The sequence below is a fragment of the Pezoporus occidentalis genome, unplaced genomic scaffold, assembly GCF_034315485.1.
Source record: "Pezoporus occidentalis ecotype Australia unplaced genomic scaffold, CSIRO_AGI_Poc_V1 ctg106, whole genome shotgun sequence".
NCBI lineage: Eukaryota > Metazoa > Chordata > Aves > Psittaciformes > Psittacidae > Pezoporus > Pezoporus occidentalis.
In genome coordinates this window covers 1,343,371-1,366,656 of record NW_026912843.1, presented here as the reverse complement: position 1 = coordinate 1,366,656, position 23,286 = coordinate 1,343,371, and the positions used below count along the sequence as shown (strand labels likewise).

Below are 23,286 nucleotides of genomic sequence, written 5' to 3'. Positions count from 1 at the left end.
AGTAAATGCCAAAGTTCAGACAATTATACAACTGCTCATTCCATAAACTGGATGAGACCCATCACACAGGGTATGAATCTGCAATAGCTGCCATTTCTGATGTATTCTACTCTCTCCAATTAGGTTTCTTTTACTTCATCCCAGTTTTGGCTAGAAACAACTCTCATGTATTCCTCATAGGCAACTTCAGAACAACAGGTGGAAATTTAGGCAGTTCTGTTCTCCTTTGGTTAGATCAGGTCTATTTAAACACTGTGCTAATTCCTGCTAACCAGTGTGACATTTCCAGCCCATGGGCTCACCAGGTATCAGAGCTGTTACTGCCTATTGGTTCAAGGGTCCGCTTTTCCAAATAGTCCCTTACTCTGTTTGCTTTAGGGTCCTTATAAAATCCCTGGGACTTCAACTTGCAAAGAAGATATGCACATCTTGAATGGAATTAGAGGGGCCTATGCACTTAAATTTGATGAAGTAGTAGTCAGGACATCAAATGCAGCATGTTCACACCCTGAGTTATGCTGTATTGGATATACAGTGTACACTTGTTAAAAACCAACTGTATGAATGATTTTGGTGACATATTCTGTTCATGTTTCTAATGTTTATTTTGACACTTGCATGAATCCCTATTTAAAGGACAGGTTTCAAATGCTCTTGTGAGAATAAATATTCTTACTCTTTTGGTGGCTAAACTTACACAACTCCAATGAAGCACAAACGGAGCAGTGTCAATGGGAAGGCATGCCGTTATTCCCTTGAGGAATATATACCCCATAATAGTCAATATTTCTCTTTTTTATTTACTGGAAATCACTTTTGCTCTTTTAATTTACAATCCCAAATTAAAACACTATCTATCTGTCCTGCCAAAAGTAAAGCCCAGCTCATTTTCTGCTTTGCTAAAGGCAAACCAAAAATTACCCAGCACTAATTTGGACCACAGACTTACCATGGCTGCTTACATAAATGAAATACAAAGGCTGCATTTCTTCCCAAAAAGAGTTGATCTTGCAGCTCCTATACTGACAGTGCTATTTACTGTCAGTGCTGAGCATTTATATTACTAATTTACAGGAAGACTTAAAAATGAGGCTGTATTTCCTCATGTCAAACCAAAAGCACTCCTAGACAAGCCTGCAAGAGTTTAATAACCATACAAAGGCTGAATCAAGAGCATGGCTAATTACTATTCAGCACATGTACAGTGGAGCATTTGTTTCCAAATCCATTTTGATGCAATGGTGTTTTCTGAATAGCACTGTGCAGCAAACAGATATTTCCTGCTTTTTAACTCAACATAGTTCTGTTTCTGTTTCAGTTTTATAGTGATCAGAACTTAAACACAACTAATCCGACTGAGAATTGCCTTCTTCATGTTCCTTGTAAAAATACGTGTTTTCTTTGATATTTATGAACAAACTGTATTATGAATTGTATGCCATAAAAACATTTTATATTTGACCTGCCATAAAATATCCCATATGAGATGCGTCAAAAGTAATAACCGTCCACTTTGATTTCTGTCTGGGCATACATCTAGCCAAATTTCCTGCAATGGATGGTACAAAGATGTTGTTTTTTTTTTCTCATATCAGTAAACACAGCACTAAAAGCTTTACAGAAACCCGTCTCAGAATGAGGTTTTACCTTCCCTGAGATTCAGCAGTGGTAAAGCCTATGAAAAGGATTACCTACAACACAGCATTCCCAGCATGTTATTTCCCTAGCAAGATTTTTACTGTAGTGGCATTGATGTATTACCAACAGTGGATTATTTTTACAGCATTTTATTTTCACTTCTTGAAACTGTGTCCGTGCCATATGAAAGGCGAGAGCAGAAATACAGCCTGGGACAACTTTGGATTTTCATTTGAAAATGACTCACATGACTTATGGTAAGAGAAGGGAGACTGCACAGGTGAACAGTTGGAAAACCAGCACCCTGAATATTGCTGGCTTTTGCTCAATATTCCAGTTAAGTTTTCATTAAGTTGTCCAACAGTTATGTTGAAAAAGCTGTTTTGTTTTCATGACAGAGAACGTAAGAAGTGGGAATGTAGTGAAATAAAGGGAACTAATTACTGAGGGAAAGGCTGTACATAGCACTCGACTCGCACTGAGTTCAAAAGGCCTTACAGCATTTTGTATAATCAGTCTGAGATGAATGTTTCTGTTTCAAAAAGTGTTTCATTAAAGCAGCTCCATTTTTACACAAAAGAACAGCATCTTTCTTTCTTTACCTTTTCTTGCCCTCTGACGGCTCGGTACAAAGGATCACTGCAGTATGACAGAAGCAAAAGGAGCAGAAGCACAACCCTACCTCTGGCACGCTCAGCTGGAAACTCAAGTCACAGAGATCTGGAGCTTTCCCTGCTCCCCCCCACCCCAGCTGGTTTGCACTGGAGGGGAGGGAGAGAGCTCTAGGTTACAGTTTGGAGAGTAAGAAGGGAAGGAGCAAACACAAGAGAGACTACAACAAATGACTCGAAACTGTAAATATCAAATTCTATCAAAGCAAACACAAGTGAGGCTAGCTGTGTGTTAAAACCAGCAACATTTAAACAGGATGATGTGATTTCAATTCGTAGAATCACAGAATCCCAGACCGGTCCGGGTTGGAAGGGACCTTAAAGCTCATCCAGTCCCACAGGCAGGGACCCCTTCCACTAGAGCAGCTTGCTCCAAGCCTGTGTCCAACCTGGCCTTGAACACTGCCAGGGATGGGGCAGCCACAGCTTCTCTGGGCACCAGAGCCTCAGCACCCTCACAGGCAAGAACTTCCTAACATCTAAATCTACCCTTATCAAACAAAAGACTCTTGATACCCAGATCATCTTACAGCCCATCTAGAACAAATAAAATGTGAGCTTGTGCCATGTTGTCCGATTGTTTTTTCCATAAAGTTCCAAATAATTTCTTTAGAAGGCAAAACCAAATGAGCTTCATCCCAATCAGCTACTATAGCCCATGTAAACCCTATATGGCACAACCAACACCAAAGTGCATTTATTTTCTCCAGATTAACATTCATTATATAGAAATACGTAAGAAAAGATACTCAGCTGTAGAGAATAGTAACATTTAGGAGTTCCAACAAAAGACAAATAGCTTATCAGTTCAGACATTAATGAGCAATGTAGAGGAACAAGGGGAAGAGGGGGAAACCCACTCAAATAGTTGTTATACTCTTAAGCAAAGTAAGCCTTATAAACACACACGTGTATTTCCTGTTTGTGGTCTATTACTGAATTTGAATTCAGTTGCTCCAGACAGCAGATTGCAATTGCATGGGTAGACACTATGTAAAAATTAAAAGCTTAACACATTAATCCTTGTTCCCACGTTATAGGATATTTTCTTTGTTTTTAATGTACTGTAATTTAGCACTGCATTAAAAAGGCTTGCTTTTTCAGTAAGATTCTAGAACCACTGAGTATCTCAAGCTGGAAAGGACCCATAAGGATCATTGAGTCCAAATCCCTGCTCCTTGCAAGGCCACCTAAAACTAAACTGTCTGACTATGATCATCATCCCAAACTCCTTGAACTCTGACAGGCTTGGTGCTATGACCATGTCTCTGGGGAGCCTGAATAATAGCTGATAAAATAACAAAGAAAGAACAATATTATGTACAAGAAATGATACACCAGCTTTAACCTTGGGCATTCTTAGGAGAATAGGGAGGTATAAAATTTAACACCATTTTAAAAAGCATCTTTCAAAATATGAGACATGGTTCTGCTTCTCCACGTGTTACAAAATAAATCATAAAACACTTCCTTTGCATAGAGAAACCCCAAACCAAACAAACCAAAACCAAATCAATTTTATAAAGCTGTCTATTTTTGTGACAAATCCATCAACAAAAAACCCTGAGATGATGTCTGGGGCAAGATTCAGATCTGATGCTCCACATCAGCACCATTCTCATCTGCCTCTACAAAACTCCTGTGTAGTGAATTTACTGAATCCACACCACTGTGGTGAAAGCTCTTTGCAGAAGTGTTATATGTGACAGGAGAAGTGGAAACATCTGTGAGCCAACAGTCCAAAGAAACCAGAGAGAACTGGGGAAGCAGTATGAAGAGCCATCCCAACACTCTTGCACTACATCAAAAAACAGAGGAACTGCACCATACTGTGTTTACCACCAAAAGATGAGACAGTCGTGGGAGGAAGGAGACTTCAGAAGAAATCTTAGTCAGCTGCTGTCACCGAGGCTTATCTTAGATGCCACCTATGATAACGAAGTGCTAGCCAGATTCCCAAGGCAGACACACAGCAATTACAGCTTGAGGACCTTACATAAACAGCTAACTAGCATATTTGTCACGACCTTGCACTGGTACTTGAATCACAGCTGTGTGACATTTGCTGAACAGATTATAGTCTAAAAATAACTGATGCTTCTCTCCTAGTCTATTCAATCAGCAAATAGCCTCCCTCCAGTTTCTCACAGTGCTCAAAGTATTTCCTCTAGGAAAATATACTCTGGAAAGAATTTCTGATCAGAAACCATAAGAAAAGTAAACCAAAAATGTCTGCAGCATAAGCCAGGTCATGAGGAAAGGTCCTAAGTGTTGTTTCTATGAATGCACTTATGCCTGTGAAGGACTGGAAATCAATGTCAACTCAGGTACATGAAGACCACAGAGCATAACCACCCTGATTTTAGATGAGTCCAAAGCTCTGCACTGACAGGCACACAGCTCCGTGTATCATCTACAAAGATAATGACTTTGGACATATAATGAAGGACTAGGTTGAAAACAAACCATAGAAGTAACTCTTGCACATTAAAAGTTCTTTAATGTCTTCGTAAGTATTTAAGCTCTCTAAGACCTGAATTTTGTCAGCTGGAAAATGACGACCTTCACATCTGAAAATCTTCCAGTTAACCATCACAATGCTTTCAAGTGGTCACCCACCTCATCCCTCCAAAAGCTTCCCAAATGGCTTTTAAAATAGACAGTAAGTGGGGAAAATGAATTGTGTGTTTACAGTTCCTGCTCTACAGTGAAAGTAAGCAAATTTAGTATTGGTGGCTGCACGTACCATTTCCTTGTGATTTGGGTAGAAGGTTTGCTCAATTAAAGGGAACTTCTCTGGACCCAAAGTTTTGTAGACAGACACCAGCTGGGCAAACTGTAAAAGAAAGCAAAACAGAACAAAAAGCTTAGGAAAGAAACCACATTCAACCAAAATGATCTCATACTCAATCAAAATGATCTCATCTTAAACCACAACGTACTGTCATTTTGCTGCTTGTCTTCTGTGTTTCATAAACCCAGCAAATTCACAGGAACGTTCAACACTTGCTCTCTCCTCCCCTCTCATGCGCACACCTTTTCAAACCCTCCAAGCTTCCTGAACAGCTCCACAAAGAAAAGCCTCTATGAGTTAAGCCTTCACTTGTGCAGAAAATGAAATACACTGGAATACTGCTTTTCAGATATCCTGTCTGTATGTTTGTGGTAATAAAATCATTATAATTTTGCATTTTCTATCATCTTTGATCTAAAGATCAGACAATTGGTCGTATTTGATACTTCACAGACACTAAAATACCCTTTTGCACAGGGAAAAGCAGTAGCCGCACCATATGGAACAAGTCAGGTGAAGGACAAAGCAGAGAAGTTTGATTCCCTAGGCTCTAGCCATGGCTATTCTTCCCCAAAATCAACAGAGATGCTGGTAATTTAAGCAGCTACATGTTATTGCCATTTCTACTAATGTTTCTTTCAGTCTTTCTTCTCCAAGATAGTCAAGTCTACCTATACTCTGGACTGTCAGAACCTAATGCAGAAAGCAAGGCAGGATTTAAGCACAACAAGACAAAGAGTTCTTTATTAAACAGAAACGCATTTGGGGGCTGCTCTTTCTCTCCAGTGAGCAGATCAACTCTCCTGTTGTAACAGTTCAAAAAGCAAATCACTCTTGAGATCCAGGCTTGGCAAGTGAGGTTTCTAGGGAGCAAAGACAGCTTTGGCAGTCAGAAGACCACTATTGTTTCAAGCCTCCAAAGCTCTGGCTTGTACATGCCTGTGATGTGTTTCATTGTCATGATGCCAACATGAGACATAAACAACTTAGCACAACAGTGTGAATAGTGGGGTTTGCTGGTTACAAACAGGAAAAAAGCAAAGAACAATGAAACTCTGTAATGCAGTTAGTTAGATAACATACCTACTCTAATGCAATTGAGAGTGCAAGGAGAACAAAAACTGTCTAAAGGGAAGAAAATGATGAAAGCTTTGCATCATATTTCCAGATGGCGCAGAGAATTTGTTCAATTTTGTGGTGTTTACTCGGGGTTGGTAAAACACATATTTAGATTTTGAAGTCCAGTGGAAAATACCTTAATGATGAGTAGTTTCCACCAAAGCCTGAAGAAATTCTAGCTGGATAGTGTGCTGTACAAAACTAACCCCAAGCAAAGGAAATATTATCACAGCTACCAAAATAAGGTGGTTTGTGAACAGGAATCCTGACAACTTACTATTTATGTCTGTTCTTATCCAAGATCCAAATTCAAAATGCCATAAGCAAATAGTGTCCATTGAATGCATAAATTTTGCCAAACAATTGTTACGCTAAAATAAATTTATTTGCCTACCTTAAAAAGTAAAAAACTTTACTTAAAACGTAAAAACCTTAAAAAAAAATATATAAGTCAGATGATTGCATTTCCTGGGATTCTTTCCTTATTTTCTTTTCCAGTTTCACTGAAAGCAAGCAAAAGAAACTGACACTGCTTATAGGTCATGCGGTACTCACTCAAGAGGCAAGAGAGCCAAGATAACTGAGATTAATACTAGCAAGTATTTGTTTCCTTAAAATCATGTCGACCACAGAGAGTACATGTGTATCATGCTAAAGTACACTCCCAATTAGCAAATAAGCTATTAAAGAGCATGGAAGAAAAGCAGGTTTAAATTTCCTGATGGAGAAGAGAGGAATAACACGGCAAGGTTTATGCTTTGCCCCTGCTGGGACACTGCTTCACCTCTGCAGCTACAGTGTTAGGGATCTCTTGCCAACCTTTTCTCCCCTCAGAGAAAGCAAGTTGATAAATTCAAGCCAGATTCACCCAACCAGACCACTTGTGGAAATCCTGCTGGACCTGGACAGACTGGAGGCCACATGGTGCTTACAAACAGGCTGAGTACAGAGGAGCGGGTTGTCTGCCCTTCTATCCAAACCGGGTTTAGAGGGCTGCTGGAAGCTACACTAACAAAATGGATTTGATATTTCACAGACTTTTTAAATCATAAAGAAACCAAACCAGACCATACAGACCAGATTAATGCTTTGCCTTGATTACAGTTCATTAGAGTTTATAAAATTCTTTCCTGGGCAAAAGCAGAATTTTTTTAGAGTATAAATTACTCAATTATCATCCAATCCAATGGTGAATGTTTTGAGATGTTCATGAAATAGAGAATACTGGTAGAGCCGCTCCAGACTTCAATATTTTATATGGATGCCAAAACCCCTTGGGAGATTTAACAATTATCTAACAAAAAGAAACTCACAGGGCTCAGTATTCCAGCAGTATTCCATCTTTGCAACATCTTCAGAGAAAACAAAATGGAAAGAAGGTCTTTTAACTCTTATTTACTTGCTGAATTTACTTCTTAGTTCCAAATTTTGTGTCTTATTTTCAGCTCAAAGAGAGATATTCTTAGGCACATCTATTTATGGTTTTCAGATAGGCTTTCTTTAAAGGAAAATAGCGGGATTTTGTATCATTCTTTAGAATGTCAGCTCTTCTCTGTTCTACCAGGCATTAAAAGCTTCCACATCTAGGCCTATGGAGTGTTCCTGTATCAAAGAACAGGAGGGCACCAGCTACACTTTTTCTCCTCTCAACAAAGTACGATACAGCTTAAGAAGAAATACTTAGTCAAAAAGACACTTATTCCCTTTGATTTCACATAAAAGCTTTATGGGGTTTCATCACACTCTACAGATTTGACTGCATAGACTCTACTGTAACCAAACAGCACACAGTTATGGAAATCACTTTGCTAACTTCATAAAGATCTGAATAATGACTTTGCTTATCACTTGAGATGAGTTAAATTGTGCATAATTACATGCATGCCATCCCCAAAATGCTCAGTTTTTCCTGAACAAACTGCACAAGCATTCTCCTCAAAGATAATTAGATATGAGATTGAAAATTAATCACTCCAGATGGTGCTTTGTGTTACCTTTAATTCCAGCAAGCTCCTCATCTCTCTTGCCAGAGTGAAGGATACGTATCATTGACCATTCCCGTGGGGAATTTCCTGGTATGTCAAGTAAGATTTCCATGGAACGAACGACTTCACCTTTGTCTGCAGTTGTTCACTATTAGGGAAGTACAACTGAGCTGTGTAACCTTTTGTGTCTGAGATTTCCCTTTGTTGTGAGTATTCATTATCTGTCCCCTTTACGAGTTAAGGCTTGCTTCTATTGGCAGTGGAAGAACTCCAACCAGGCATCTAATACTTCACGGTAACAACTATAACAATCATGAAATTCTCTGGATAGTCTGGTTCACCAAAGCAGAGAAGCTGGTACTCTCTAGCACTGAAGAAACAGTAAAACTTTGATGGATGAACACTTTCTGAATCCCTTTGTCATTATAAAAATAGCACTTTTAGCTGAGATTTAACTTATCTTTGACTGCTGTAAGGTGTGGGCACATCTGAGGAGTGAAGGCATCCCATGCAATACCAGTTTACTTCTGGATTTCTCTATATAAATTTGCCTTTTACCAAATGTATTAAATGTGTACCAGTGATTGTGGCTGAAATTACTACAGTAAGAGTTCTAAGTTTTGAATACAATCTCAATATTCAGTACTGCTGCAAGCTTGCTTTGAACATGTGTTACTTCAAAGCAGGTGACACAAAACAGTTTAAAGACTGGGCTGTTATGCTGCTCCTGACAGAGTCCAAGTTTCATCCTGCTGTATACTGAAATAATTCCTTTGTAAGATGAAGAATTGATGAAAGGCAGCTTTCCATGGAAATGCTGCAGAGGTTCCCAGTATTCCTCCGTGAACTGCACAACACAGGAAATTATGCCTGAATATATATTATACATCATGACACATGAGTGTGGATGGGGGCCTCAGCAACTGGGTTCTCCCTTTCAGCCTCGGTGGCCAACAGATTGAGAGTCAAACACTATAGACCCTTCAGAGGGAGAAGAAACGGAGCAGTTGTGTGGAAAGGGCCAGGAGGGTACACTGGACACATGTCCTCTGTGGGGGCCAATTCCACCAAGACTTCCACCACGCCTGTGTTTTAAACACGCTTTGGGTTTGGCTTTGTGGGGTTTTTCATTCATTTTATTTTAAGTGACTATACATGGACAGTATCTGTGCTACTATTCTATGCTATTCATGCGCCGCTTTGTTGCCGTCGGCCTACCTTTCTTCTACTATGCTTTAGTAAACATTAAATACTTCCCCTGAAGGCTGAGTACATACACATTTGCTTTGCTCTTTGATACCCAACACAAGGATCAAGGGGAACAGACTCCTGACTAGCTTAGGTACTATCTGCCAGCAGGAGCTGACTGACAGCTTAATGAAAGCAGTCAAACGTTCAAAGTCAATGCAAAGTTTGCCATAAAACTGAGCAATGAAACTGTCTACAGATCAGTTTGGGCACATGAACAGAATCCAGAAAAGATGGGAACTGACAAAAGAACTTGATGTTCCTCCAGTAGTTTCCCAGTATTACAATGCAAAGCCAAAGGCACCACAGTTGGTCTGTGATTGGAAAGATGACTTATACGGACCCTGTATCATAATTCAAGTTGTTTCTTAACACAGAGGAGTTGATCCGCTATCCCTGGCGCAGCCCAGCCTCACAGCAGAACACGGTGAGGATCTCCTCCTCTCCAAGCTGAGCTGCTCTCCCCCACTACATCTTTTAGTCAAATCCTGCTGCTTTACTCACCAACCCTGGGACTAGCAGCATCTCTTCCTTCCATCCCTGACTGCAGCTGATGTTTTCTCACCTTCTTTACCTCCAGCTCCCTCCTCACCCTCTGCGGTGCTTGTCTGCACCTAAGGCTACTCAGCCTGTGTGGGTTGTGCTGACCCTTCCCAGAACTGCCCCATGTTCCCCAGGATTTCCAAAGGGCATTTGTTTGACTCCTGCAGCTCCCCTGCAGCATGTGTGCTGCAGCCTGTGCTGCCTCGGAGAGGCACATCTCTCCGATTAGCCATCACTGCTGTAATTAACCTACGGAAGACTTTCACATCAGGATTACACCTACATACAAACCATTAAGAATTGCTGCAGGATTCAAAAAATAAAGCTTTAAATAAAAAGCTCATGCCCTTGGAAGCACCGGATGCAGAACTCTTGCTTACAGACTACCAGAGTGCATCCGCGAGAGCGAAACAGTTTAATGCAACAGTTAGAAAAGCTGGATCTAAAAAAATAATCAAAACCACCGGAAAACTAGCAGAGGGGCAGAGTCAGAGACACAAAAGCAGTCCCTCTTGGCTTGCAAAGTTGGGTAGCAAGGCACCTGGCAATGAGAAACACCTTGGCTAATGAAGGAGCCAGTGACAAAATGCATAAACAGTGAGGAAGTGGAGATTTCAAGAAGATAGGTGGATTAAAAAGAAGGAAAAGTAGCTGACGAGCATAAAAGGTTGAAAACAGACAAGACATGTTTGTTCCACAAGAATTTGCAAAACTAAGTACTGTGAGGCCGAGATCAAGAGGCCTTCTGGAACTTTTTATTTCAGAATGAGAAGTTACAGAGGGGAAAAAAAAATTAGTTTATGGAACTGAGTCACCGAAATAAAAGCTACAGGGGCTCCTGCCTGGGTGCACTTGGCAGCAATGAGAATGTGCAGCTTATTCCATTATGATGGGAACATGGAGTTCAGTGTCTCGCCCAAGGAAACATTTCTGCACCTGGTAATTTTAATGGTACTTGGGCAAGTGCATAAGCACTTCTCAAAAGGGTTTGGGGCTCACCACAGCAGAAAGATTTTATTGCTTTGTGGGACTTCTTTTAGAGATAGTAACATCCTGAGACTTTGCAGCTAAAATAAGGTTTATAAAAATACTTAATTCAATAAGACTTCACGGTACAGGAAGAAATCTACCTTTTAATGCAAACTGTGTTTTTACAGATATAGCCCTTCCATATTCATTGTTAAGGAGTCTTATAGTTCATTGCCTTTTGTGCAGGTATTGAGATGTGTATGTAGGAAGTTATCTTCAGGAAAAAAAGCATTATTTATGTATTTAACCACTGAAGTAAAAAGTAAAGCCCATTTTCATATTGCTAAAATACATCTTTTTCCTTTGACTGAAATTGCACATAGATACAATCAGGTGCATCTGCAACTCTGTTCACAGAATTCAAACTCAGTCAAATCAGGCTTCTTACATACATGGACTTTCCTGTCCTGAGATCCTGCCCTCATTTCAGCAAGATAATGGTGTTTTGTATTTCAGTGCTGCAGCAGAACCAGCAGCTAATTCAAAGGATATGACTTTAGACTCCTGGTTTTCAGATTAATCTTACAGCCTTTATTTAAATGAAGTTTCTGTCAGTAAAAGCTAAGAAATGACTGCAAGTCTGTTGCAATTTTGTGCCACTAGAACCGTTCAATGCACTGAAAGTCTTAAAGAGATGTCAAGAGCTCCCAGTGCTGCCCTTTAGTGCAGGGAAGAGCAGGGCAAGGTGGCAACAACCTACCACAGCATTCAAGAAAGCCATACAAAAATTTGAGTTGACTTTTGCATTAAATTAGCCTCATGGCAGTAAATGCTGGTCAAAGCAAAATATACATATATATTTAATCTATAAAGTATTTAATAGTTCAAGATTGATGAACACAGAGCTGTGAGAATTACTTGTATGGAACAGAAAAAACCAAACATCACACTGAGGTATATTCATTACTCAAGGGTACCTGCTTTTTTCATGGAATTTCAGGTGAGTTTACATACACAGGATCATTAAGAGAGTCTGTAATATTCCCTTTCTGTTTTAAGAACAGATAGCTTAATATAGCTCTATAAAGAGGTGCAATCTTACAAGACTGGCTGAAACCACGAGGAAACTCAGTGATGGCTCTAGGTTTTATCTGATGAAATACATAAAACTATAGCCACCAACTAACACATAGGTCTTAACATTTCTGATGTTAACAGACGTTAAATCTGAAAGCCTCTGAATGTCTTCCCTATCTGAGTTGAAGCCAGATTGCACGTACACATTCTTTACCCTTGACCTTCAAAAAGATATCCTCTGGCACATAGAGAAGTGAGTAATCAGCCAAATTCTACCCTGTTGTTCAATATTCCTATTTGTTGTACAAATCTTCCTTTTGGAAATGAGCATAGAATTTTCTTATGGTGCAATAAAAACTTCTAATATCTTTCTCTAAGAGGCATGGAATAGCATTGAGATGTCTCATAGATTTACAGTAAATAGGTTTTCCAAAGACTTTCCTTCTTGCACTCATCCATTTCATTTGGTTTTCATTCTTTCATTTCAGAAGATACTCGGACACAATATTGAAACTCATCTGTGTGGCTGTGTCTGCCTATTAACATAGCTTCAATAATTCATGTCAACAGGAAGCTGGAATGAACAGAGCTCATTTCTTTCACACGCTCCTCCCTGCAGAGTGCCTACAAGTTCCCTGCCAGTGTCCCAGTCTGTTGCTCAAGATTATGAAGTGTAGCTTGAAGGGGAAAAAGCACAACAGTGCAACTTCTAACAGCAACACATGAAGGAAGAGAAAACAAGGTAGGGGAGAGTACTCAATACCATCAGAAAGCAAGAGGCTGCCGCTAAAACAGAACGAAAGGTAAGGGTAGAGAAATGAAACGTTCAGTCAGAGTAGGAAGATGAAGATAGCTGAACAGAAAATCATCTGCAAAAGAAACAGAGCAAACTACAACACACGAAGGCACAGGATGATGTAAGCTTGGCAAAAGGAGCAAGAGAGGAAAATGTCAACAAACTTGCAAAAATGTATTTGTCTGTCCTCTCCCGAGGCACAGAGAAACAAACAGAACTGCGACGGCTCCAGCACTACCAAGTTTACCAAAGGGAAAAGCCATGACCAGCCTTCCCTCAGAATGATTGCAGAGATGCAACCGAACAAATTTTGGCATAACAAAGTGTTCTATGGCACTTCTCTTACACTTAAACCCCTTAATAAGAACAAATTCCTACAATGAAGCAGACAAAGTCCCAGTGAGCTTTTGAAGATGTTTCAGTGCAAGACGGGTTCACATCTAGGGCTCTATGTGAAAAACACCCTGTTAGGGTGGTGAGGCACTGGAATGGGTTGCCCAGGGAGGTTGTGAATGCTCCATCCCTGGTGGTGTTCAAGACCAGGTTGGACAAAGCCTTGGGTGCCATGGTTTAGTGTGAGGTGTCCCTGTCCATGGCAGGAGGGTTGGAACTTGATCTTAAGGTCCTTTCCAACCCTAACTATTCTATGATTCTGTGATCTTTCAGCTGTCTCTACATTCATACAGGTGTCTCTGTTTTCTAGGTCTCATTTCCACTCTGCAGCTTTTGATCAGAAAACAGTTCCTGGTGTTTTTCCTTTATTTCCCATATTACTGAAGTGGTGTATCAGTTTGCCATTAGACCAACAGAGTTTACATCCCATGAGGCCAAGCCTGCTCTGCACCCAGCTCTCCATCCATGCAGTGACAGACATCCCTTCCCCAGGTGGTACAGCTGTGCAGTAGCTTGACACACTACCCTACATCCCCTCCTTGATTACATGAAGCCAGTGTTTCAAGCTCCATACAGAGTTTTCCACAAGCGTGGCAGCAGCTAATTGAGGTCACTACTCACAAATGATTTTGTAGACCTGTTATTACGCTGTAGATTGTGCCATCACTGCCTTCACCAGTGTAAATGTGTAATTAGTGTCTAGCAGATCCTTAAAGCCTTCTAAACCAGTCACTGTTATGTAGCCTCCCAAGGCACACTAACAAGAGAACAGATTTGCAGCCAGCTGCAGATGCTGCTAGGTAAAGCTACTATCATGGAATTGGATGGAATCCAGCAGAATGGATTTTATGAGAATTTTCTTTCTCTTCAGTCATACACATTTGGTCTACACAACTACAGCAATTCTGTGATCTCTGCAGTGTTGAAATGCTGATCACTATCTGTGGCATGAGATATATAAAACAGCAATCCAGACCGTATTGTGTGTAATTGGTACTTCACAGGCCAGGTTTAACTGAAATAGCGTTACCTATAGCAGTCATGGACCTTGAACTGCGTGGTGGTCACTGCTGAGTCAGGGTCTGCATCTTTAGTATGCTCCAATTAACTCTACCTCACCACAGTTCCACGTATTAGCAGTGCTGTACACAGTGTGGGTGAAGAGCTAATAACCTGTGGCATTCCGAGACCTGCCACCAGAGTCTGCAACTCAAGATCAGGGTTCAGCTGACGTAAAGACTTAAGCATGCTAATTCCACATAAATCTTACTGGGAAGCATGAGAAAGGATGTGTGCAGGGCAGGAGAAATTTTTTAAAAATTCAACTGGAAAAACATGGAATTATTTTTTTTTTTAATATATTTTCCCAGTCTGACTCATAAGTAGGGATTTGACCCATTGCTGCAAGCACTGTCCTTATCACATCTTCCAGTTACTTCTGGAATTAGTTCCCTCTCCGCAATTACTTCCCTTACCTACATCATTTACTACAGGAAAGTTTACACCAATTTTCTAAGCTTCAGCTAAGGAATATCTCATTTATTTCTTGAATTACCTTTTCTAAAGGAAAAGAGAGATAGTAAAGCATCTAGATTCTAGCTAAATAATACCAGGTCATACCTTTGGGTAAGTAATTATGCTCTTTTTTCTTTTTACTATCATAAAACTTTCATAAGTACTTTACACCAGGTTCTACAGACCATTTTAGACATGAGTCAAATTATGAGTCACAAATCCAACAAGGAAAGTATACATTTTTTCCTCGCTTTAACTTGCTGCAACTATAAATTAAACTAGGGAACATTCTTGGCTCATTTGAAAGGGATAAGTCATGCACAAGACTATCGCTTTGCAACACGACAATGCAATGAAATGTTCCAATGTGGTAAGACAAGGCATGAGCCTTAAAACAGTTACTCTGCAGCTCTGCATGCATTCACTAATAAAGAATTTAGTCTTTCTTTATAAAAGTCATGTTTTCCCCCTAGGTAAGAAGCTTTCTGACATCCTCAGTAGTGTGTAAGAGAATACTCCTCTCACAAACCAGGACGATGACTTTTTCCCAAGGTAGGTGCTAAGTATTATCAGAGAAGTGAAATAATGGGAGCCCAGTAATAATCCCAAGCATTAGCATATTTCAGCAGGCAAACATCTCACCAACACACTCATTTCAGTATATTTTTTGCCTTCCCAACTTTTCAAAGGGTTATCCAGTGCTTTGAACTTTTGACATGCATTCGAAGGAACTAGGTACGTCCTGACACTGGAAAATAGAAGCTTTAAGACTTGTTTCAGAAATGTTTGGTGTGTTCCTGGCAGTCTTCCACCTTTCAATAAAATACCTCACATCAAATGCAAATTGTTCATTGGCAAAGGCCCAGAAGCCCACACTTGCCTGCAGGCACAGGACAGCAAGAGTTCTGATGAAAAACTAAGGGCAGGTGCGCCAGCTTCTAACACAGAGAGCATGAATCTACCCTCGGGGTTGAGAAGAGATGCTGTGCATCCAGAGCTCTACATTCTACAGAAATGCAAAGACCCTATACTCTGAACAACAGCAACTTAAAAACCAAAGAACTTGTATGTTGGATTCTAACTCTCACTTTATTCTTGCCTGACTTTCCCTCCTAGCTATTCTATCCTACTCATGATTTTACCTTGCAGTAAATAAGAGCAACTGCCCATGACTAATTCAATCATTTTTCATCCCTTAAAGGCATATTCCATTGGAAACCCTATATTTTTAAATTCTGTTACAGAAATTACCATTCATTTCTACCACTCAAATTTTACCTACAAGGAAGTGAATGAGATTGTTACTCATTACTTTATTCTGCTTCCTGATTTTTCATAAGGCTTTTGAACCTGTAATTTTTATAGAAATAGCTTTGACACAACTATCAAGTCACCCATGTTAAGAAAGGATTATCCATAAAGGCATCCTTTACCTGCAGTGAAGACGGGGCTGACTGATGGCAAGTCCAAGCATGTGCTTGCAAACCTGACAGGGACACTCAGGGCTGCTGAACATGTTCCCTGACAACCTGACATAAGCTGTACTTTATGAAAAGATACAGATGTGGATGAAGTGGAACCCAACTTTGCATTTGAAATGGCTGTTAAGGCAACAAATGATATAAATTGGAATGGGAATTGGAGTGTATTTTATTATTTAAGCTATGATGAAAAAGAAATTTAAACGAAAGGGGTCTTCACTGAAAACATACAATTGCAGCTCCAGCAAATCAGTTCTGTATGTAACAGATGAGCCTGGCAGGTGTTTCAATTCCTTTAATCAGTGCTGTAAATGTTGAGCTGATTTCTGATGAAGGAACTTGCAGAATAATTCTGCTAGGGTTTTTTTCTAGTTACAGTTTAAGTAAGCATATATCAGCTAAGCTTAAATAGGTGGGGAACACTGCTTAAGTCACTGGCCCGAAGTACATCTAGGAACACAGTATGAGCATCGGTAGTTCTTAGGCTTAGTGCTTCCATGCAGCGACAGATTGAGAAGAGCACCCCAAGGCATCCAAAACTAGACCACAGTTTGCAGCAGGGATTGCACAGAGGCAGGGTAGCCTGTATGGGTTAGGTGTAATCAAGCAAGTTAGAAGATAACATTAGCAAAACCAACAGTTCCTGGGTTCTGCTGCATTATTTGAATATTCATGACATGGGCTGAATCAAAAGGAGCAACAGATTTTTACCCTCAGAGTATTTCTGGCATGGGTCGAAACGGGTTTGCAGGATGTCTTGCAGTGCTTAGTGATGAAGATTCCATGATGCTCTGGGATAAGCATGGCTGTCTCTACACCTCCCACTACCACAAAGAACAGAAGTCAGGATATTCCAAGTTAAATGCCCAAACAAACCCCCTTGTGCTTGTACAGAAACTTTTTGTGCTCAAATTAAAAGTCCACCCTTCTAAGTAGGATCCAGCTAAAGTACAGCATCATCACAGAATGGGAACCAATCTCACATTTACAGGCTTAGCTTATGGTCACAGGTAGTTAAAACCCAGAACTGAAGCCACTGCTGGAGCAAAGAACAATCATGTTCACAGCAGGAGTGTTGCCTGCTCAGCCTCACTGTCCATGGACTTGCAGGCAGGGTGTGTAGGCTCCAGCCCTGCTCTGTTACACACCTTAATAAAACAACTTCAGGGAACCACAGGAAAAAGGTGAAAGAAGCTAGTTTTAAGCATGTCGCCTGTTTGACGCTACAGTTTCTCTAGAACAGTCATTTCTGAGAGGAAGACCTGAAAGGGATGACACGGACTCTCGCTGAGGCTGGGCAAATGGAGTATTTCAAAGGAAACCCATTTTGGCTCTCAAATGTAGAAGTGCAAGGTAGGAAATTTCAAAGGGAAAAAATATCATTCTTCGCTACGTTCAAACAAAATAAGATCAACTGAAAAATATCTTCATTTCACTCGTTTCTTGGCTGAGACAAACTACAGACATTTCAGCCAAAATGAGAATTTTTGCAAAAACCGAACATACAGATTCTTCTGGCAATTCAGAAGGCAGTCATTTCATCATGAGCTGTGGTGTCATGGAATGGGTTGGAGGAGATGCTAAAGCTCATCCTGTCCCAGTACCCTGCCACGGGCAGGGACCCCTTCCACTAGAGCAGCTTGCTTCAAGCCCCTGTGTCCAACCTGGCCTTGAACACTGCCAGGGATGGGGCAGCCACAGCTTCTCTGGGCACCCTGTGCCAGCGCCTCAGCACCCTCACCCCCTTAGAAAAGCTCTACCATAATTCAAGCCTATTTTAAAATTACTATAATTCTAAATTGAAATAAGACCTTATAAGCATAATACTTCATTATTTGTGAGGTATATTATGTGGAACAAGAAAAAGATATGGAACATGAATTAATCCTTTCACACACTTAGATTTATATTTGCTTTTGCTCGGTCTTCCACCTGTTATAGTAAATATTCCTATAACTTCCACTTACTCCCAGTTAGAAGAGTGAAAAACCAGCACAGAAATTTTATGTGAAACAAGGCCAATGGTAAGAAAGAGCTATCTTTATCAGTTTGGTGGAAGAACAGCCATTTCCCTAATGCCACCACAAGAATATTACAAGGAGGAATTATTCATTTTCTTTTTACTGCATCCTTCTTGCGTATCAATGCTACTGTTATTGCTCTACCACCCAGCTTTACAGTATACAATCAATCAAAGGAGTAAGAAATGCCCCACAGCACAGAAAATGCGATGTATTCAAATCATGGGTTCAGCAATGTACAATATGTATTCTCATAAGGTATAAACATTCAATCAAATATGTATGCCCCATTGTGGTTTACTGCAACATAAGCATATAATAAAATTAGCTGGAAGAAATATATGTTAAAGTCTGCTAACATTTTTTTGGAGGAATTTTAATAATAAATGTGAAAAAAAAACATCTTCAAGGCAATAAGAAGTATTACAGTAAAGCTTCCCTTTGGTATGAGAAGTACTGACAACTGTAATGATGTTCTTTTCTTACCTCAACAACAGAGTTAAAAATGATGAAGCTTTGTCCCTTTGTAACAAGTGGTATTCTCTGAAGTTTCATTAGCTCTTGGACAACTGAATACACGTATTACAGGAACAGTACTGCACCATTCATCATCATCTTTCTTAGCACTACATTTTACCTCGTTGCTACTAATGTTTAGCTCTCTATGAAGCAAGATCACTGAATTCTACCTCCATCATTACAAAGCACGTAATGAAAAACTGAATCTGCTTCTGCAGTAAAACTGATACACATCAGTGATTCTCCAGTGTACTCATTACTCTAGGTGTAGCAGAAAACTCCTAACCCCATATGCACAAGATTATGAAAAGAGCTTTTAAATGAGGAAACTAATAGCTCCAGATTTCCTTGCTAAGGCATTGCCCCAAACGTTTCACAGGCATGTGGAAAACACTGGCTAAAGTCTGTTTGAATTAAGTTCAAAACCACAAATATGAAAAACATTCTCAGCTTGCTTTTCCCAAGTTGCAAATAAACACTCTCTTCACTTCAGCACGTATGCTGGCAGTGGGCAGGCTTGCCATTGGCTTCCTCACTTAGTTCACTATTTGCACTACAAACACTTTTCCTCTGTCTCCGCACTGCCTGCACGGCTCTGCTAAGTACCTCTGCAGTTTGATACTTCAGTGTTCACCAAAGGGACCTAAACAAGCAAAGAAAACGTCACCAACTGCTTTTGCACCAGGAGAAATTGCTGGTGAGTGACTTACCACCCACGGTTTGTCACAGAAGTTGTAGATGGACTCCAAGGAGTTGACGCTGGGGATGCCAGCGTACTGCATCCCGATGATCAGGTTACGGAAGTCTTCGTTTTCTGCCATGCTGAATGAATGCTGTCGAACCAGGACAAAATCAGGCCTGAAGGACCTAGCAGGAAAAAAGATACATTGCTAATGGCCAATGATCAAATGTGTTTTTTTCCGTCAACAGCCCAGTCTTAAAAGGGAAAATGTCTAGCTGATGGATCCATTTAGCTGATGGACAGAGACGTACTAAAAGAACACTCAAAACAAAGGTAAATGCTAAAAGAGGGAAAGAGTTATTGTGGCTTTATGAAAATCTGTCCTGTATCATTTCTCAACCATCAGCTGATGGTTGCTCAGAAAATATCAGCATCCAGTCAATAATGTGACTCCATTCAGAGCAGAGAGACATTATCACAACTTCTCAGGTTGTCTTCCAACTGAAAGATAAATCACACATATGAAGTCTGAATACGTACTTAGTCTATGCACACTGGCTCCTAAGCAATGACAATCAAAACCAAAGCAGGCAAATGTCACTGCCAGAAACTTCAGCTTCTTGGGAATAACTGTTTTCACAACTATTGTCAGACTTTTTAAAAGACAGTAAAAGGTGAAGCAACCCCATTGCTTCCAAAAGGCCCTGGAGATAATCACAATCCAAGTTCTGATCAATGCACTTGTCAAAATGAATTCCTAAACTTAAACCTGCACTTTGTTGTTTTCCTTTTCTCTCTTGTATCTAATCAGAATTTCCCCTGTTGCAGCCTCCATGGATTACTGTCCTATCACCGTGCACCTTTAAGAACAGTCTGACACCATCTTCACCTTACTCAAACCCTGACATTTAGTTACTGAAGAAGTTTATAAAACGGAGAAGATATAACGCAACTGGAGGGAGCCACCAGTACAGGGCAATTTGCTCATAATCTTGCCTGTTGAAAGATTCTCTGCTGGTGGAAAAACACTGACTAGCTTGAAGCTATCGACCTCCTGAAAGAGGCACAACTGTAGGGTAAATTAAATTAGAGCAGTGTAATTATTTACACGCCCTGACTAAATATAAGCTCTTTGCTGGAGTGCAAAATTCCAAAGATTACGAAGTCATTCCAAAATCTCACTCTAGTAAAACAAAGCCAAACCAAACCAATTAGAATTCACACTGAAATTGCCTTAGCAGTTTGGAGATCCCAGCCCGAATGCAGTAGTCAAAGCAGATTAGCTGGAGCCTTAACCAGGCTTTCAAGAGTCGTTACAACAGCACTGTGGAGTAGTGACCACAACTCCTTGAGAACTGTAGCCTTTAAAGAAATTCCCAAAACCATGTTTGTAGCATAGGTCTCAGAATGCGTGATCTAGGTTTTTAGGGTGGTGGGTCAAGTGTTTGAAACAAGGCAACTCAACTGAGGAGCGCAGCAAGAGTATAATCCTTGGAGGACTAATAATGCCTTCATCAGAACTGCAGACCACTTGGTGCAAGAAGACATCACCTCTGTCATTTCAAGCAGTGCTCAGGGGATTGACTATTCATCCTCTCAAAGCCAGAGCTGTGTTTTTCAATAAAAGAACAGGAAGTGGCCATTAAAGTGCCAATTTAATGAAACAATTGGGGAATTGAGGGAATATACTTTATAAAAAAACCCCCAACAACAGTAAAAGAATGTATTTTGTTTTGCACAATCTCCTCAAAGGAACATGATACGTTTGCATAACTGTTCTAGATGTGTGATTACTGCTGGACACAACGACTCTGTGCAGCAGAATGTCATGAGAGCTATGTTAATCCTGGCTTAAGCATTTGTAAGATCCCAAATCACAGCATTACATAACAGAAGGTATCATCTTCCATGGATCGATTTTCATTCACAAAAATGAAGCAAGCAGGTGCCCGTTTCCCTTTTCCTCCTAGACAGCAAAATTCTGTCACTGGGATGTCAGTGATTTTGCTAACTAACACTTTACTCATAGATCTATGATACAAGGTCACAGTGGGCCTCAGATTAGTAACACAAGAATTTTCATCTCAATAGTCAGTGTTTATGCCTTTTTAGTGATAGGCTCATAGTCCATATTCAATATGAACTTTGATACCAGCAGAACCAGCAGTTTCTCCCGTTGCTCTTGACAGCTGACAGACAGAACCAAAAGATCAGGACACAGATCCTACTGTCTGACCCACATTTAATGCTGGTTTTCCAGCGAAGCTTCTTATCAGCTGAACATGGAAAGTAATATCCACCAGTAACTGCATTCCTTAGTGACAGAAGGAGCATATTTCAGGCTTCAGACAACTAACTTCACAAACCAACCAGGCTTAAAGCAACGTAAAGACCAGCACCCATCTGAAGCCACAGAACAATCCTGAAAAATCCTTCCGTGTTTCAAAAATGGCCTGTATCACCAGGTAAATTCCTGCAGAAACAGAGAGCTGCATCATGTCTGCATGCCCTTCTCCCAGCAGGTCCACCTATGCATAGACTGGAGTGGAATTTATCAACTTCAGGTAGTCCTATTCTGTTCAATTACTATGAAACTTATAAAATGGCAAGATTCTTTGTCATCTCATTATCGGAGCCCTTTGATGACACAGGATTTGTTTGTTAACACAAGAAGCAGTTTCACCAGGTTTTCTCATAAACTGCAAGCACACATCTTTGTAGATGCCGTTTTCTGGAGGTTCCCAAGTATTGGCATGTTTTGATGCTAACTTGGCCTCAGTATTTCTGTTCTGTTTGGAAAACTCTCTCCAGAAAAGCCGCTAAGGAGCGGCAATCAAGGTTTCCTGGCTCCAAAACTTGTATCTCCAGATGAAAACACAAACACAACCCCAAAACCCCTAAAAAAAAAAACCTGAAATCTCTTACTCTTCTAAAGAAATAATCTTGTCAATTTGGCATACGTGGTTCTCGGATTAAAGTGCAGTAATTTCTAGAACACACGAGGGATTAAGCACTTGTGAGTTTTAAAGCATAAAGTAAACTGATTTCAATGGGGTTACTTTTTTTGTTTATGTGAATGAGCAAAAACTTCCTAATCTCTTATTTGGCCAGACGTTGTGCAAAAGCAGGAGGATACAAGCCATGCTGTGTGCTGTCCAGCCCCCTGGACTCCTGCCGAAAGGGAAACATAAGCAGTAAACTACCAGATCTCTGTTTAGGGGCTTGATCTACCCTTCTAAATGCAACTGCTCAGCTGAACAACTGCTATGCTTAACTCATCCTGAACTTCACTGGCCAAAATAGGAGGAATTCCCCAAAATTAGGTATAGAACTGCCTGAAATAATTTTGCTACTACTTACTTAAGCTTTTACTTTGCCCAGTCATACTCCTGTTTTCTCCCCTTCCATTTACAAGGCTGTTGATGTCCTCACAGGAACAAAAAAAGAAAAGGCAAAATTACCCTGCCTTCAATTGGAATAATCCTTTTTGGACAATCTTACTGGGAAATCTCAGGCTTTTAAACTGAAATCTTTCAAACAGATGGTGATATTCCAGGAACTATCCTATGAGAATTGCTACAACACGGCCTGTTTCAAAAGAAACTATTCCATGTTGGAAATGAATACTGCTCATTTGGAACAGCCTGGCACATACAAAATCACCAAGATTGCTGTTATCCTGCAGCAAAGATAAACCTCCATCAATAACCCTAACTCCCCATCATGTATTCTTTATACCAGACTTTATTCTCTTCTCAAGCAAATCCATCTTTGATGCAATCAAGAAGTCCCCCCTGTCACAAACAGGACTTAACTGCACTGATCAGACACTCTA

The 23,286-nt window shown here is 40.3% G+C and overlaps 1 protein-coding gene across 1 annotated transcript in view; it reads right to left on the bottom strand.

Moving 5' to 3' along the window:
- SYN2 (synapsin II) overlaps positions 1-23,286 on the bottom strand; it is a 174,719-nt gene that overhangs the window by 83,930 nt on the left and 67,503 nt on the right. Inside the window, exons 4-5 of the mRNA XM_062620632.1 lie at positions 19,480-19,636; positions 5,056-5,145 (exon numbers count right to left, since the gene is read on the bottom strand). Of these exons, the coding sequence (XP_062476616.1) occupies positions 5,056-5,145; positions 19,480-19,636 (247 nt within the window). The remainder of the gene's footprint in view (positions 1-5,055; positions 5,146-19,479; positions 19,637-23,286) is intronic.